A 15,779-nucleotide genomic window follows, 5' to 3' on the forward strand; every position below is an offset into this window, starting at 1 on the left:
ATGTCATCTTTATTCTGCTGCTTTAGGGTTATCCTCCCTCGCTCTCTCTTAAACATGTTTTTAGATATTGACCCATTGTGTGTTAAATTTTTCTTAAAGGAAAACTCCGGGGCATTTGAAGCGCATTCCCATTGCTAGAGGTTGTCAAATAGTGATAGTAGGACACAGACCGGTGCGAATCTGCGCTCCCTGTGTGGAGATCGCGCTGTTTGCTCAGCCTGTCATGCGAGGCTAGTACGTGGTGGCTAAGGGGCAAGAGCTAACCCTTCCACGTAAAACAACAACTTGCACACTGCAGAAACGTCACACCACTTTATAAACCATCCGACAATAAAGTCACAAGCCTTACCATCAAAACCATATGCATGGTTCTCACATTACTGGCATGGGGACGTTACAAAACAACTTTATAAACAGCATGTAACTCACCGGTTAGTTGTACGCTCGCGCATGTGAAAGCCCAAAAGAGTCAATGGACGATACTCCCATATCCAAAGCAATTATCTTCTCTTGAAAAACTGCGTTCAAGTATTTAAAACATTACAACAATATTACTGGGCATGTATTGTTGTAATGTTTTAAATACTTGAACGCAGTTTTTCTAGAGAAGATAATTGTTTTGTATATGGGATTATTCTCCATCGACTCTTTGGGCTTTCACATGGGCGAGCGTACAACTAACCGGTGAGTTACATGCTGTTTATAAAGTTGCTTTGTAACGTCCCCATGCCAGTAATGTGAGAACCATGCATATGGTTTTGATGGTAAGGCTTGTGACTTTATTGTCGGATGGTTTATAAAGTGGTGTGACGTTTCTGCAGTGTGCAAGTTGTTGTTTTACATGGAAGATTTAGCTCTTGCCCCTTAGCCACCACGTATTTGGCTAGCATGACAGGCTGCGCAAACAGCGCAATCTCCACACAGGGAGCGCCGATTTGCACCAGTCTGTGTCCTACTGTCAGTATTTGACAACCTCTAGCAATGGGAATGCGCTTCAAATGCCCCGGAGTTCCCCTTTAATATTGAGGTTTTAATGAGCCTGATTTTGAGACACACTTGTCAAAGTTGTAACACTGGTAAACAGCTTGTGTGGCATGTAAACAATGTACAAGAACCCATGTTTGAGCTTATAAGCATGTTTTATTAATAAATGTGTTTTTGGATAAATGCATGAATTCTGTGTGTTCTATCATTGACCATGTAAGTTATAACAAATTTTAAATTTAAGTAATTTTAACTTGAAATAGTAAGTTATTTTACTCAAAACTTTGAGTTACAATAATGCAGAAACATGTATTTGTTCAACTAGCTAAGGAAAGTTCTTCTATTGGTGATGTTTAATATTTATTTGGTTTAACTCTCATTATTAAGTTGAAACAACCAGTTATTAACGGTTTTCTTATACTGATAATGTGTAATGACTTTCTGTTAGAACTCAAAGTTTTAAGTTGAAACAGCAAGTGATAAAAAGTTAAATCAACTTTGACAACTTCAAAAATAAAGTTGAGTCAACTACAACAATGTAGTACAATCAACTTTTTAAACTTTAATTTCCGAGTTGAAAAAAAGGTAAACCTCAAGTTGAGTTAAATTGCGTTTTCAAGGCAGCAGGGGAACTTTCATTTGCATGTTTAACTGACTTGAAATGTTTTGCAGTGTAGCTCCTTTTTACAATAGCTCCACAATAAATGTTCTGTCCACGATATCCCGTTTTAGGGGCTGGGGTGACCCACTCATTCTGCTCCACCCCTCTCTTCTGCAGGCTCTGACTCTTTTAAGATCAGTAGTACTTAATTACGCTTAAAACAGATTAAAAATAGATTACTAACATAGGACAGAGCATACTGAAAACAGCCTAAGAGCTAACACAAAGTAAACTGAGCTCAGACTACCACCCACCAAACTGACTCAAATACTTGCATTTTCCTCCTCTGCAGTTCAAGCAAAGTCAACTAGTACTGATCTGTCTTTCATGCACAGTCTTATTGCTAGACGCACTGCTATTACATTGAAAAACAAGAGCAAATAGAAGACATAACAATAATAATCCACCCAACACAGAAGGGCACAATTCAATGGAAAGTCTCACATATAGCATTGTTTTGGACATCACTTATATTGTACAATTCACATAAAATAAATGTGATCCATAGATTACAGCTGAGTAAAATACATGAAAAGAAAAATGAAGAATTTATGTACACAGTTTAGTCGTTTTGGTTCTGACTTCGTAATAATTTATGCTTGTGTTTCACGTGGGACACAGGAAATAAGGTTAAAGAAATTTCTCAAATAATGGGGTAACATACTGGGTATACCAGAGAGTATAGTATTTATCTATTTAAGCATTATGATTCTCAATGTCAACTCACAAAGAATTTCAGGATTTAATCACTGACCGTTCAAAATATCTTCGAAAGATTTAGAAAACCGGAAATGTGCAGGATAAAAAACCCTATTACTGAATGTTAAGCGCTGCACTAACCGACACTTTGTTGTGGTGGATATCACTACACTCAGTCACACTTCTAAAAACAATTGTCAGTGAAAATAAATCATCAGCACTTTTTCAAATGCAAGTTAAAACTCAATGTTCACAGAAATCTGCACAGACGCACAAATTCAGTGAGGGCACCATGCTCTTTCATCAATCTCAAGAGCTCAAAATTTAAAAACGAGAAAAACAATAAAATGAATCAGTTTCAATATAGGATGTGTCTTTATAGTATTTCCCATTAAATGAAGAGGTTTTCTTTCATGTGCATTTTACACACTGTCCCACCTCTTTAGGAAACAGTGTTGAATGTCAGCTGAATTAGAAATGCATAAATAGAGTGATATCATTGAGTAAATGTGTGTTTGACTGTTCTGCTTTCAGTTTCTACAATATTATGTTCACATATGAGGACAGGCTTTTAATCGAAATATATTTTACTGGCAATTTGCTTGACATTTGCTCAGACATATGGCAGGAGTGGGTCTCTCTGCAGACGGACATGTCTCACTGCTTGGCGAAGAGCTCACCCCGGCCACTGGAGGCCAAGTGAGGCAGTGATGCAGTAAACGCTGCTGTGTGTGTGTGTATGTGTGTGTGTGTGTGTGTGTGGGAGCTGATCATCCCCAGGCCTGGTTAAGGTAATGTAGCGGAGACAAGGGTAAGTCGGCTTGACACGCATGTCTGGATCACATAGGCTAGCAGGATGCTGCAGGGCAAGCTTTGTGTGTGGATGCTAACTGTGTGCGTCAGTGTGAGTGTGTGCATCTATGATCCATGAAGCATCTCCGAGATTTATCCACCTGTCCGTCTCCATGTCTAAAACCAAAACCCGGAAAACTGTCAATGTTGATTTAGTCAAAATTCTAATGAGTGGAGAGGTCAACATCATAAAAATGTCACTGGTTCATTTCTTATAAGATGCTCTACTGGTGACTCAGGAATAAACCTACCTGTGTACTCTCAGTAGCAATGATGACTGAGTGGCTGGGTGGATAAATCCGATCAAATGGGAAATGTGTTTACACAGTTTGCCTCGCAGGTGGCCCATGCCACTCTACCTCATATGACCCTGACGTCCAGGTACCTCAGCATATATGGGTCACACATATGCTTCACGCAGTATTTCCAATATAATTGTACTAAATGACTTAAAGACAGCCAGAATTGTATTGCTAATTGGGTTGTTGATTTTGATTATTGATTTTATTTTAACATGACAACACTGAGTTCATAAATTCTTGAAACAGTACTGACGGAAAAACCTTTTCAAATAAATCTTGGGATCTTGTCAGTAATGGCAGTTTTACAAGTCTCTGCCAAGGGAACCTGCTGTAGCTGACTGTTCTAAATAGCATCCAGTCAGACAATGTTTCATAGCTCACGTTGACTCACTTATTTGTGGTTTCTCCACTGCCTCACTTGGGCAGCAACTTAGAAGGGGAGAATGCAGATGAGTTGTTCTTGTAAAGCAAAACAGCTAATGTGTGTAAAGTTGACATACGGCTGTATATTTTCTCGTCGCCATTTCCGACATCTAATCCAAAGTTTTTCCAAACGTCGTAACTAAGTTTATTTGGTGTTATTATCCTTTTAGGACATCTTTGTTTGCTACTTTCATCCATTGCAATGCAGGCAGCTTTAGAGAATATGGTCTTACTCCCTTTCAGACTAAATCTTGAATTACGGCTGTTTACTATAGTCTGAACTCACCAAATTCCAACAGATTCAAAGGAAAATCTAACGAAAGCTTTTCAGCCCTATTCCATACACTAAACATTACTGTAGAGTTACATATATGATATAGAGTGAGTAGCCTATATATATATCTATATATATATATAGATATATATTTGATATGTGCACTGTACTTGACAGTCATAAACCAAATATAGAAACCCAATATAGAAAATAAAGCAAGTTTCCCATAGTTTAAGAAACATCAACGCTTCCATCTTCTGTCTCCTCCTCTTCACTTGTTTGTTCGTTCCCTCTTCACTGTGATAATATGTAGACAAAAATATAACCTGCCTCATGTTCTCCTTATGTGCATCCTAATCCAACCAGGGTGTAGAAAAATGTGAAGCCTGTTCTCAAATCTTATTATCGCATAAACTTTTTTTAATACTGCTTTAATTATTTTCCTTTAGAAATGGGTATGCATTGTAATGATTAATGACATAAGAGAGGCAGTTATACCAGGTGAAGGCCCACCTATTTGGAAGGTCATACCATTGAGGAGGTTTTATTTCAGGGAACAGGGAAGTTGACGAACCAACATACATTGTTGTTGTATACTGGCTGAAATTATAGTCAATATTATTTCCGTCAGATTATGATAAAAGATGGCAGGGAGGACAAAACTCATTAGTGACGTGATGAATGTCTTTTTCTAAAAAAGCATTATTGATTCCTCACTGACAAAAATCTGCAGGAAAGATACTTCAAAACCCACCGGTGTGAATCAAGATGAGCCTGATGCTTTGACTGCAAGGGAAGACGATACCATATTCTTTAGAACAACTGGTTATCTACAGTATGAGCTGATATGCACATATAGGTAAAATATCTATCATAAACCACAAGAGATTCACATAAAGTGAGCTTTATGGCATTCACATAAAGTGAATGCCAACCAGCAGCAGACAGAGCTACCGGTGGGATCAATCAACTGAATGCGCCTCACATACACGTACAGCCACATAAAAAAAGAGAAAAAAAAAAATAAAGGGGAGGGGGGGGGGAGTTTTTATTGGATGCCCAGAAATGGTCAGTGATCAAACTCCAACAACCAAAAGAGCCACAGTGATTTAGTGGAGTGAAAATCCATTATGGCTCTATCCAAAGGTAATGACTTTTTCAAGCCTTCCAGCTGATTCTCCAGAGCAAGAGTGGGAGCAGAAAACACACACAGTGGACAAATCAGGCCTTTATACAGACCAGTGTGAGGTCCTGAAAGAGTCCACACTAACATCATTTCTTCTTAGGTCTTTTATCCCCTCAATCACTGACAAAAGCAGTGGGGACAGTATCACCTCTATTTTTAAGTGAACAGGCTTACTGTATGTACCCACAGTCTGGCATACGAACTACAACCAGACAACAAATGAGAGAACCATGGCAGCAGTAACATTGATTTGTTGCTTGTTTATCATTACATTAGGCTAGAAAGCTGAGGATTATTTCTGCTGAATGGTGGACAAATATTGAATTTCCATCTTTTGCATTATAGATTGTATATGCTCATAATAACACTGTCATCTATGTAAAATCGGACATATTTCAGCAATGATGACTCAAGCTGCTCAAGCTCAAATCTCTCTGGAAAACATTCTGGTTTAAGACAATAGTATGAAAAATATTTTTTTCAGGTCTCTCAACTGAGAATGTTGAAATGCCCTCATGCAAAGTGAGTCACCTTAACATGACATATGAAGCTGCAAGTGTTGCTGGAGAGGTAAGTGGCACTCAGAGAATTTATAAAACAAAAAATGAATGAAAAAAAAATCTAAATTGTTAAGAAAATGAAAGAAACATGAGAAACATTCAGCAATGTTTAAAAAAAAACTTCTCATCAAGCAGATGAATTGTGTGGCGAGTACTGGAAGTACCGCTGAAGCATCCTTTTGCAAAGAGTTGACCTACACTGGCAGATGCTCTGAGCATGAAAACATACTTTTCTCTCAGCGCTGCGAGCGATGGGAGGCAGAGCCTCTTCTTTGATTTTCATGGCAAGTGTAAAAATAAAGCAGCACTGTAACACAGATTCGGGGCAGACTGAGTTTTACTGCCAGATTTATATTGATATTTCGGATGCAACATATAGTGGATTGTGAATTAAATAAAACCCACAACAGCAGCCAGTCCTTGTGGGTGGATGTAAATATCAAACTGGTCTGCTGTGTAAAATCCATTTAAATCTACTCTATAAAGGTGCTTGAGAAAAAAATAAATAATAAAGTTAGTGTGCAGGAGAAGCATTGTTAGCAAGCGGAGCTCAATTTATGGAAACACAAAGTCCCACTGCTTTAAATGTATATGATGTCTTGCTTTTTATTCTCATTTACTACTTTCCTCTTTGAGATTTGTGACTGATATAAGGTTCTCTTCTTGTGTGTGGAATCAGTTTGTTCGCTCAGCTGCAAATTAATATGACGTTACAAACAGGTCTGTAAAGCCTCATTAAGACTCATTCTTGATTAGAGCCAGCTTTGGTCCAATGCAATAATTGCCACCCCCTAAATTATTCCAGCAGAGAGTTCTTCACTGAGGTAAATAACAAACGCTAATCCTGTAAAGTAGCTAATTAAAAGGTGGCAGCCGCTCATGCGACTTTACACAATACTTACAGTATGTAATGAAGAACATGCTTTGTTTGAGGCTCACGGTGGGATGTTATGAGACTTTTTTTTTTTTTTCGAATAAAGAAAAAACAGACAGAAATGTATAGGCACAAAAAGGCAGAGGTCAACAAGAGGTGTATATGGAGCAGGTTCTTCAGCATCAGTCTGCACACGTTGACAGAGAGAGACAAACACCAGCAAATGCAGCTAATCAGCTCATCATCCTCTCGAGAATTCAGCCCTAAACCACCAAGACCTGAGTCCCTGCCACCGTCTCCCCTCTGCCCTGCGCTGCCCCTAGATCAGCACTATAAAATCTGTCTCCTCTACAACAACAGAGAGATAATCAAAAACCTGGAGCTGACCCAAAAATGAAAGCTCAGCATGCAGAGAATCCACCTTAATCCTACTGAATTCCTCAGCATGATCGACAGCGCCAAGTCCACTAATTAATTCAGCATTCCTCATGTGCTCACTCATAGATTCTGTGTATACAAAATGTATCTATTGTGTTTGCAAATCCTATCTTCTGGTGTATTGATCTGTTCTTCTGTATGCGTGTATTGGTTACTAGTATGAAGGTATGGCATTTAGCAGTCAGATACATGTAGCATACAGCAACACAAAACAGTGACCAAGACCAATTATTGTTCCTTTCTAAGTGTGACATTTTTTTTTCTTCCAGATGAGTCCTATCTGGGATGTTTCTAAAGTGAACCCGTGGTTCATTTAACGTGCACTAAAAAATCTGAAACTGCTACAGAAGCCACTCACGTACATTCTCTAGTAAACAAAGATTTAGGAAGATTAACAATGATGCAACTGACAGAAAGGTTTTAAAAAAAAAAAGCTAATGGTCTGCCTGCCTATCCTTTCATCTAACCATTTGTGTAGACTTACCTTTCATACCGAATTTGGAGCGCCGGCCGTATTTGTTGATCAGAACAAAAAGGACGAGGAGGAGGACGCAAGCGAAGCCCGCCAAACCCACAGCAATGGTAACCTAGAAGAAATTAAATGCTGTGTTAGACTGGGGCAGCAATACGAAGACTATGTTTACATCACAGTGCTTTCCAGATTAGGGATCATCTTAAACATTCTTTTTTTTTATGTATTCTGCTTGGCAGATGGACTCATTTACAGGATGACATACTTGATTTGACAAAGCAACTGTTGCTGCTCCTTACAGCCATTTCTGTTTTAATCTGTACAAACCTGAAAGGCTGAAGCTGCAAACAATATAGTCTTAATAGCCTTGTCAGTGTAGTATGCTTCTCATCATCATACTAAGGGTTTAATTATCTTGTGCCTCATGTCACAGCAGTGATCTGAAAAGTAATTATCTATCTAAAAATTAAATGAATCAAGCAAGTTTCAAACAGCAAAGTTATTGACATTTTGTCTTGTCAGGACAGGCAAAGCACATGTGTGAAATATCAGAATCAAAAAATGACTGTTCCATTCATGTAAGCACGCTCATTGTTCTGGTGTTGTGGCTCCCTGTTGCAGCTTGGTGATTCACTTAATTGGACTGAGCCTTTTTAACAAATTTCCTTTATCTGTGTTTTTTGTTTCAGGAGCCAAAATGTCTGCAGTGTAAAAGGACTGTAGGTGGACTGTGTTTTGACATGTGTGCATGTTTACATACACTGAAAATCATTTGCATGTTTATCCTAATCAGCCATTAGCTTGATGGAGCCATTTAACTAGCCATAATGAGAGAAAATTGACTGAATTGACTTACGCAAATTAGCATGAAATTTGTACTAACTTAGCTTATACTGGCACCACTTCTTGTGAGCAACTTTGGCACTATGCTAGCTGTTATAAGTAAAAAAACATATTGGTTCAATTTATTCTGCTCTTTCCTCTTCCATTAACTTTGGTAGCTCTGTCCTTTTTCCTGTGTTTATGTTTATGCATTTAGCAGACCCTTTTATCCAAAGCGACTTACAAATGAAAAATCATCATATAGATGTTGTATAGATATCTGATCTCTGGTCAATTTCGAACCCTCAAACACAGGCCTGTAGCTTAGTGTAAGAAATAACCTGCAAGATAGCACAATGTCCTTTTTAAGAAATGTTGGTGGCATTTGTTACCACCTAAATTGTTTGTTAGTATTTATTGATTAAGATGCAGTCTTTCAGTTTAACTGAAAAATGCTAACAAATTGTACAAAGGGATCTTTCCTATCACTATACTCCCAACAGCTAAGCAATTATTTAGCTACGTTAACATGAGGGACAGATAAAAGTAAATTCTGTATCCCAGAAGGTTAATTAAAACAACCAAAGTAACTTTTTAGACACAGTGTTTTCCCATCTATTTTCTCCTTTAATGTTAAGATTGAGAAACGTATTAAATTGTGTTGGACGGAGATCAACAGCGGTGAAGAGATTTAAGGATTTAAGATTTAGCTTGATATTTTGAGCACAACATCATATCTGTAACTATCAAAGTGCATCACTGAAACCTATTTTACTGCATTCTCAAAACTGCACATTTACTATATTGAGTGGAGAGCTATGTCTGATTAAGTCTTCCAACACACGCTGTTATTTCTGTCTACAAAGTTGCAAGCCAAAAATGAATGTTTCTGTATCTTTTCATGCGTCACAAAATGTTTACCAAGTCATGCAACACTTTTTGTGACAAATCTGCTACTGTTAGGAGGTGCAGCAGCAGTGACACATCACACTTCAGCAATGTTAATGTTAATATTTTTTGTGCAGCTGCCCTCATGAGGTGTTACCACAGTGTTTGTCACAGTACACAACTGGTCAGAGCAGGAAAAGGTGTGCACAGGTATAATTCATTTTCCTTTCAGTGGCTTTCTTCCATTCAGGTATCCCAGTATGGCATGCCAGGGACCAGTATGCACACACCAAAGAAAGTAGGAGAATCACACCATAATGACCCCAAAGGTAAAAGAAAAAACAAACAACAAAAATAAACGTGGTTAACTTTAGGAAAATATACAGTTTGGGCAGCTGGACTTTATAACACTACAACTGATTTCTGCTTCCGTTTGCATGAATGAATCTCAGACCTTTTAACAGATGTGGTGGTGGCATTAACACCACTTAGGCGTGGATTTGCCACCCTAGTATTCAAGCTTGCTGGTCTGATAGACTTAACTGAAAAGAGTATGACTTTTTAAGACAGTTAAATCAATGGAAAAACAGGCGTGTCACTTTCTGACAAAATTCTCAACAGTTCTGCCGCAATATTCCATCATCAGTATCATCAATGTCCAAACTTTGTCTGGGACTGTTTGCAGCCTTACTTTGCCATGACATAAATCAAACAGGTCATGGCAAAGTACACACCTGTACAAGGGTCTTTGTGGTTTGGGTATGTGTAGAAAGCTTGCCGCAAATCTCTGCTGACAGCAGGGCTGCCGTTTTAACAGCCACTTTATCAACATCATTAAGGAGAAAAACTCACCCCGAATGTATCTTCGTCTGGTCGGCCTGAATCACCTTCTGACGGCGGATCTGTGACACAGAAGTGCCAAAACAGGCATCAGTGACTCTGGGAGGAAATAAACCTTTAATAGCTGTGGTTTACTCCCATAACCATTACAGTAAATATGTAATATTGTTTCACTCTCTTTTACTCATCCAGTTTACTATCAAGGAAAATATGTAACAATAACACAGTGGATAGGACATAAAAAGACGTTTCATCAATCAGAAGTGCTTTAATTCCACTTCATGAATGTGTTTATGCAATTTTTTTTGTCACATTAAATAAAAAATAAATTTTAAAGAGCTAAGATCAGCTTAACAGACTAGAATTAGATGAACTCACGTTGTCTGTTGCCTATTTTTTTTCAAGCATGTTTTCAGCAAAATGGCTTTATCAATACTTTCAGATAGTGTCACAGCGTTGGTTGCACACATCTTCCTGTACAGGCTCATTAAATATAAAGCTTTTAATTAGAGATCTGCACAGCCTTGAATACAATCTAATCTAATACATTTTACAAGGCTCCTTCCAAAATCAAAGAGTTGTACAGATGCATGCTTGTGCTTGAATATAAGAGAAACAGAAAAACTGAACCAGTCTGAACAAGTTCACACACAAACACACACAAAAAAAGTAAGCTGATAGAGACAAACATGCTAACTATTACATTTGAAAAAAATCTACCAAAACAGCACCAAAAAAATCAAAGACAAATCTAAAGACAGAACTCAACTCAGATCAGGTAGCAACTGTACTACGTTGGATGTCTGTGATGTTTGAATGCTGCATGAAACATTCATGCAAACAAAAGTTTTGGCAGACAGGATCAGCTTGTGGAGCAACATGAGACGGGGCCATAAAATAAAAAAACATGAACTGGTGTGAGAGAAACTCCAGTCTGAGGCCTCCAGCCAGGACATCAGAGAGTAATTGTGGACAAATTAATGGCCACATGGCAGACTCACTGCCACCGGCTCAGACACGCACACACTCACACACACACACACACACACACACACACACACACACACACACACACACACACACACACACACACACACTATACTCAAGTATAAGTGTCTGTGCCCTAACTACCATCTCAGTGTCCCTCCTTCCATGTCTTGACCCCTGTCTCCTCTCCTCCCTCTGCCCTCCTCTCCCCTCTGCTCAGCAGTGTTAGTATCAGTCAGCCTGTCAGCCTCATGCCTCTCTCATGCACCAGAAACTCTGTGAGTGTGTGCATGTAAGCCAATGTGATGTTGCAGCCTGCCTCATGCAGCTCGTCACACAGTCCATTCGTCTCCATCACTGGCCATGCTACAGCCTCACAATTCATCGCTGATTAGAAAGAATGGCCTCATAAGGAGATGGGAGGAGACTCTGATGAAGGTCAGAGATCGAACCGGCCCACTTTGTTTAAGCCGTCAACTGTGAGGCCACTACAACAGCCTGGGGCCAAACCTCACACCACCAAACAGGAGATTTACAAGGCAGAGAGGAAAAAAAGACAAAGCCATTGTTTCAGTAGTATGACTGCAATACTAATGAGCTGCTTCCTAAACATTCACCTACTATCTAGGATGGAAAGAAAGGAAGGAAGAAAGAAAGAAAAAAAGAAAAATACATTTTCAAAATGTGCTGACAATATCAGTTACTACAACTGTGACAGTAGCAGCTCCAGCTAACTAGACCTGCACAAGAATCTTTTGGGGGACCTTGTCCCTTACAATCTGCATGTGTACTGCAGTGACAATGGAACTTAAACTAACTCGGAAATATTCAAGTCTGCAAAACAGTCATGGTCAGAGGGTAGCACTTCTAAAAGACATCTCCATTGCAGTACCCCTAGCCTCTATACTAGATATTATACCTCTAAAACTGTTGTTACTTTTTGGAAACACGACACTCAAAATCAGACAGTGATGCCAGTTCAGCTATTAGGGGAGGGGCTGTAGCTGTTCAGTGAGCTACAGAGTAAAAGAAGAGAAATCACTATGACCATAGAGACAAAGCAGTAAATCAGATTGATGAAATATAATTTTATGATTGTTCTATAGTCGTTACATTGTAAAGCACAAAAAAAGCACCCAGGCCTCAGCACTATCCTGTAGGAAGGTGCCACATCGCCAGATTTGGTCGTAAATAACGTCTTGCTATACTATTTATTTATTACAGGTTAGGAATTAGCACCTCCACTGTAAAGTAGCCTACTGCGTTTACCAACTGCATGGGAGTTGAGCCTGGATGCTATCACTTCAGAGTTTATGTTAGCGTCATCCGTTCTTCCTCTGACAGCCATAAGAGAAGATGGAATAACTATCGTCATAATCAGAGTTTTAATACTATCATATCATTAAGCAATTACATCTGAATTGGAATTATTTATAATTATTATTAATCGACAATATACACTAATCAACATATTAACATGTTAAATGTGCAGAGTTAGCCAAAAGGCTGATTTTCATAAAAACATTATCATTCACATCCATTGAGAGCTCAAATCTTTTAACATTGTTTTTGGAAATCAGTCGGCTTGAAACAATAAAAATAGCTTTAAGTGGTATTTAAAATAAAGTCACAGAGATACCATTAGCTTGAACAGCTAACTTATACTATCCCTCAATAAGTAAAGTTGATAAAGTCTAATGTCATTTGTCAGTTAATGTCTCTGCACTAGAAAAAGAGCATTTTCCACTCGCTTAAAATAAAAATAAATACTGAGAATTTTGAGTTGTAAATCTCCAACCAGAGAGAAGCTGTTGCACTGGTCGAGAGACCCAAAAGTAAATGTATGGTGACATAGTTCCAGGGTGTAAGTACAAAGGATAAAATTGTATTCAGTGTAAAGATTAAGCATTAACCCAAACAATTTAAAAGTAAAGAAGAAAACACCAGGAAGAAGCCACTCTTGGAAGGACCTTGCAAGGACAGTAGTTAATGCACCCTTACACCCTCACACTATACAGCCAGGGATGTCCTTGAGTAGGCCACAGAGTACAGTGAATACTGTTTAGCAAAGATGTCTAGGAGATAAGAAAGCATTGCAACAACATTAAGACCCTTTTATGGATTGCAGCACAAAATGAAAAAAATTCTCCATGGTTACTATCTTTCAAGTTCTAGTCAAACAGCAATAAATTATGTCTGTGCCTCACTGTATGCATGTGTGCACAATGAGACCAAATAATAAGTAAAAAGAAAAGAAAAAAACAAAGACAAAAATGGGTTACATTTGAAAATTTAAACACTCACCTATTTCCACTGTGTCTGCAAAAGAAAAGACAGAGAAAGTCACACTATATCAATAAATTGACACATGGTTTTAACCATGGAATATTGACCTTTACCAGTCTTTGTGGGATTTCCCCCCTTCCTGTGAACTCAGCATGAACTACAAGTGAACAATCTACCTGACTGAACTGCGGATGAACTTTGGCAGCTATCCAGGCAGCATGGTTTAACTGCACCCTGTGAGTGGAGATTTGAATGAAAACCAAAAGCCCCCATAGTTTTCCACCTAATGTGGCAAGTGTAATGTAGTAGAAGGTAGTGCAAACAAGAAATTAAACTGGTCAAAAAGTTGCTCCAATCATGATGCTTTTTCCCAAAAAGTGGGCCAAGTAAGTTAATTACCAGTATTACTTATTTTCTTCTTCTCTTTGAATATTGTTTAAACCTAGAGGAATAAAGTTTGAATAAATGCAATTTGACTCATAATTTTAAACAAGGGGTTATCCACTCACCGTTTTCATCAGGGGCCATGAGAAAGTGACCATATACAGTCTTGGTAACTGTTCCCAGAGGGTTGCTGGCCTCAAGGGTGTAGTTGCCATTGTTGATGTGCGTTGGGTTCTGGAAGGTCAGACAGCCCTCCAGGTAGTCCTGGTAGAAGTCCATGTCAGTTCGGATGTACTCATTCTGTTGAATCTCCTTCTGTTTGTGGAACCAGCGCAGTTTGGGGTGAGGGTAACCACGAACCGTGAATTCGATGCAGGTATCAAGGCGCTGCTCAGGCTCAGCCAGTCTCAAGATGACGGGAGGAACTGCAGTGGGGAAGGAGGAGAGATTGGGATAATTTTATGTATACCAACAATAAATCCAAAGCAGAATGAGCTGATCACCCAAGACCCTTTATATTCTAAACCCGTGATCAGTATGCCTGTCCTACTGTTTAAAGCATAACTTGTATCATGCAAAGCCCTAAATTTGCGTCGAAAAGGTTTCACAACCCTTCGGCGGGTAAAAACCTTTCCTAAAACTTAGGAAAAAATGCGGCAGCAGATTAAACAGACTACCTCTCGGAAAGATGACATTTAGGAGGCAGGTGTCTTGCTCAGAGTGGCGATGAGCCTTTTACTGAATGCTACATATTGCAGCAGCAGTACATGGAACAATGAGGAGTGCCAGCTGATCATAGGAGCGGCTTGAAATAGATGGAAGAATTTCCTCGGCACAAGCAAGCACACCATTTCCTGTTTTCCACACACCTCTGTTTCCACAATGCCGCCAAGCTGAGAGGCAATTTATCACTTTAATACCATCAGATACACTTCATAAACAATTCATCCACTAATATGTCTTTACGATGAGTCAGTTTTGCTGTTTCATCATCAAAAGGAAATATTTGGCAGTTAGTATCACCAGGAATTCTCTCTTGGTGTCTGTTCTACATTTCAGCGCCCCCCCCCCGCCTCATCAAATTTACCCAGCCACCATCCCAGCTCACATGCACACACAGCCACAACACACCATTGGCTTGTTTCTTGCTGGGTCTCAATAAAGCTTGCAATTTCTATAGGCATGCATGAGCAATCCAATTCATTCAGCTAGATCAGGATTGAATGTGTGCATTTTTTCTGTCATTCAACCTCCCCATGTGGATCCTCAACTGCCATTCCAAGCAATGAGTTACTAAACAGCACAGTTTTTTTTATATATATTCTAATAAATAATTAGGAGCTCATTATGTCATTTGTTAACTCTCTGGGGTCTAAGGCCTTTTCAGAGACTTTGAGGCAGTTGTCACCACCTTGACATTTTCAAGTATTTCAACTAACTGTAAACATCTATGCAAAAGTGACACATATGGTTGTATTCTGAAAAGCCTAACAAAAAACAATATGAGAGTGAAGTGAATGTAATACAAACAAGTTTTATTTAAATTCAGGGGAAACACAACTGTACAAAAAAACAAGTTTTAGAGGTCTTCGAACAGTGCAAGAAAACACACTATAAATATATCTAGCCAAGACTTTTGAAGGTTGAACCTTGTAAACAAAAGTGTTGGCTGCATAAAAGTAAAAAATGCAGTCAGAAATGTTTTTTTGTTTTCACACAAACTGTGAAAAAGTAATTGTAACTCCAGATAGTGTCTCTGAGAGTTGAATACTAATTAGATGGGTGTGTAACACCCCTGATTCCCCCCACCCCCCTGTCACTCTCCATGTGATAATTGTCTGTCACTG

The 15,779-nt window shown here is 38.8% G+C and overlaps 1 protein-coding gene across 2 annotated transcripts in view; it reads right to left on the bottom strand.

The window, feature by feature from the left end:
- The window catches only part of ntrk3b (neurotrophic tyrosine kinase, receptor, type 3b), a 221,003-nt gene that overhangs the window by 97,918 nt on the left and 107,306 nt on the right, over positions 1-15,779 (bottom strand). The window contains exons 8-11 of one of the 2 annotated variants that reach the window (XM_075465609.1): positions 14,058-14,357; positions 13,567-13,581; positions 10,288-10,337; positions 7,747-7,840 (exon numbers count right to left, since the gene is read on the bottom strand). In XM_075465609.1, the coding sequence (XP_075321724.1) occupies positions 7,747-7,840; positions 10,288-10,337; positions 13,567-13,581; positions 14,058-14,357 (459 nt within the window). Of the gene's footprint in view, positions 1-7,737; positions 7,841-10,287; positions 10,338-13,566; positions 13,582-14,057; positions 14,358-15,779 lie in introns of both variants that reach the window. The other variant, XM_075465601.1, reaches the window with a different exon arrangement.

The sequence above is a fragment of the Odontesthes bonariensis genome, chromosome 1, assembly GCF_027942865.1.
Source record: "Odontesthes bonariensis isolate fOdoBon6 chromosome 1, fOdoBon6.hap1, whole genome shotgun sequence".
In the NCBI taxonomy this organism is placed as follows: Eukaryota; Metazoa; Chordata; class Actinopteri; order Atheriniformes; family Atherinopsidae; genus Odontesthes; species Odontesthes bonariensis.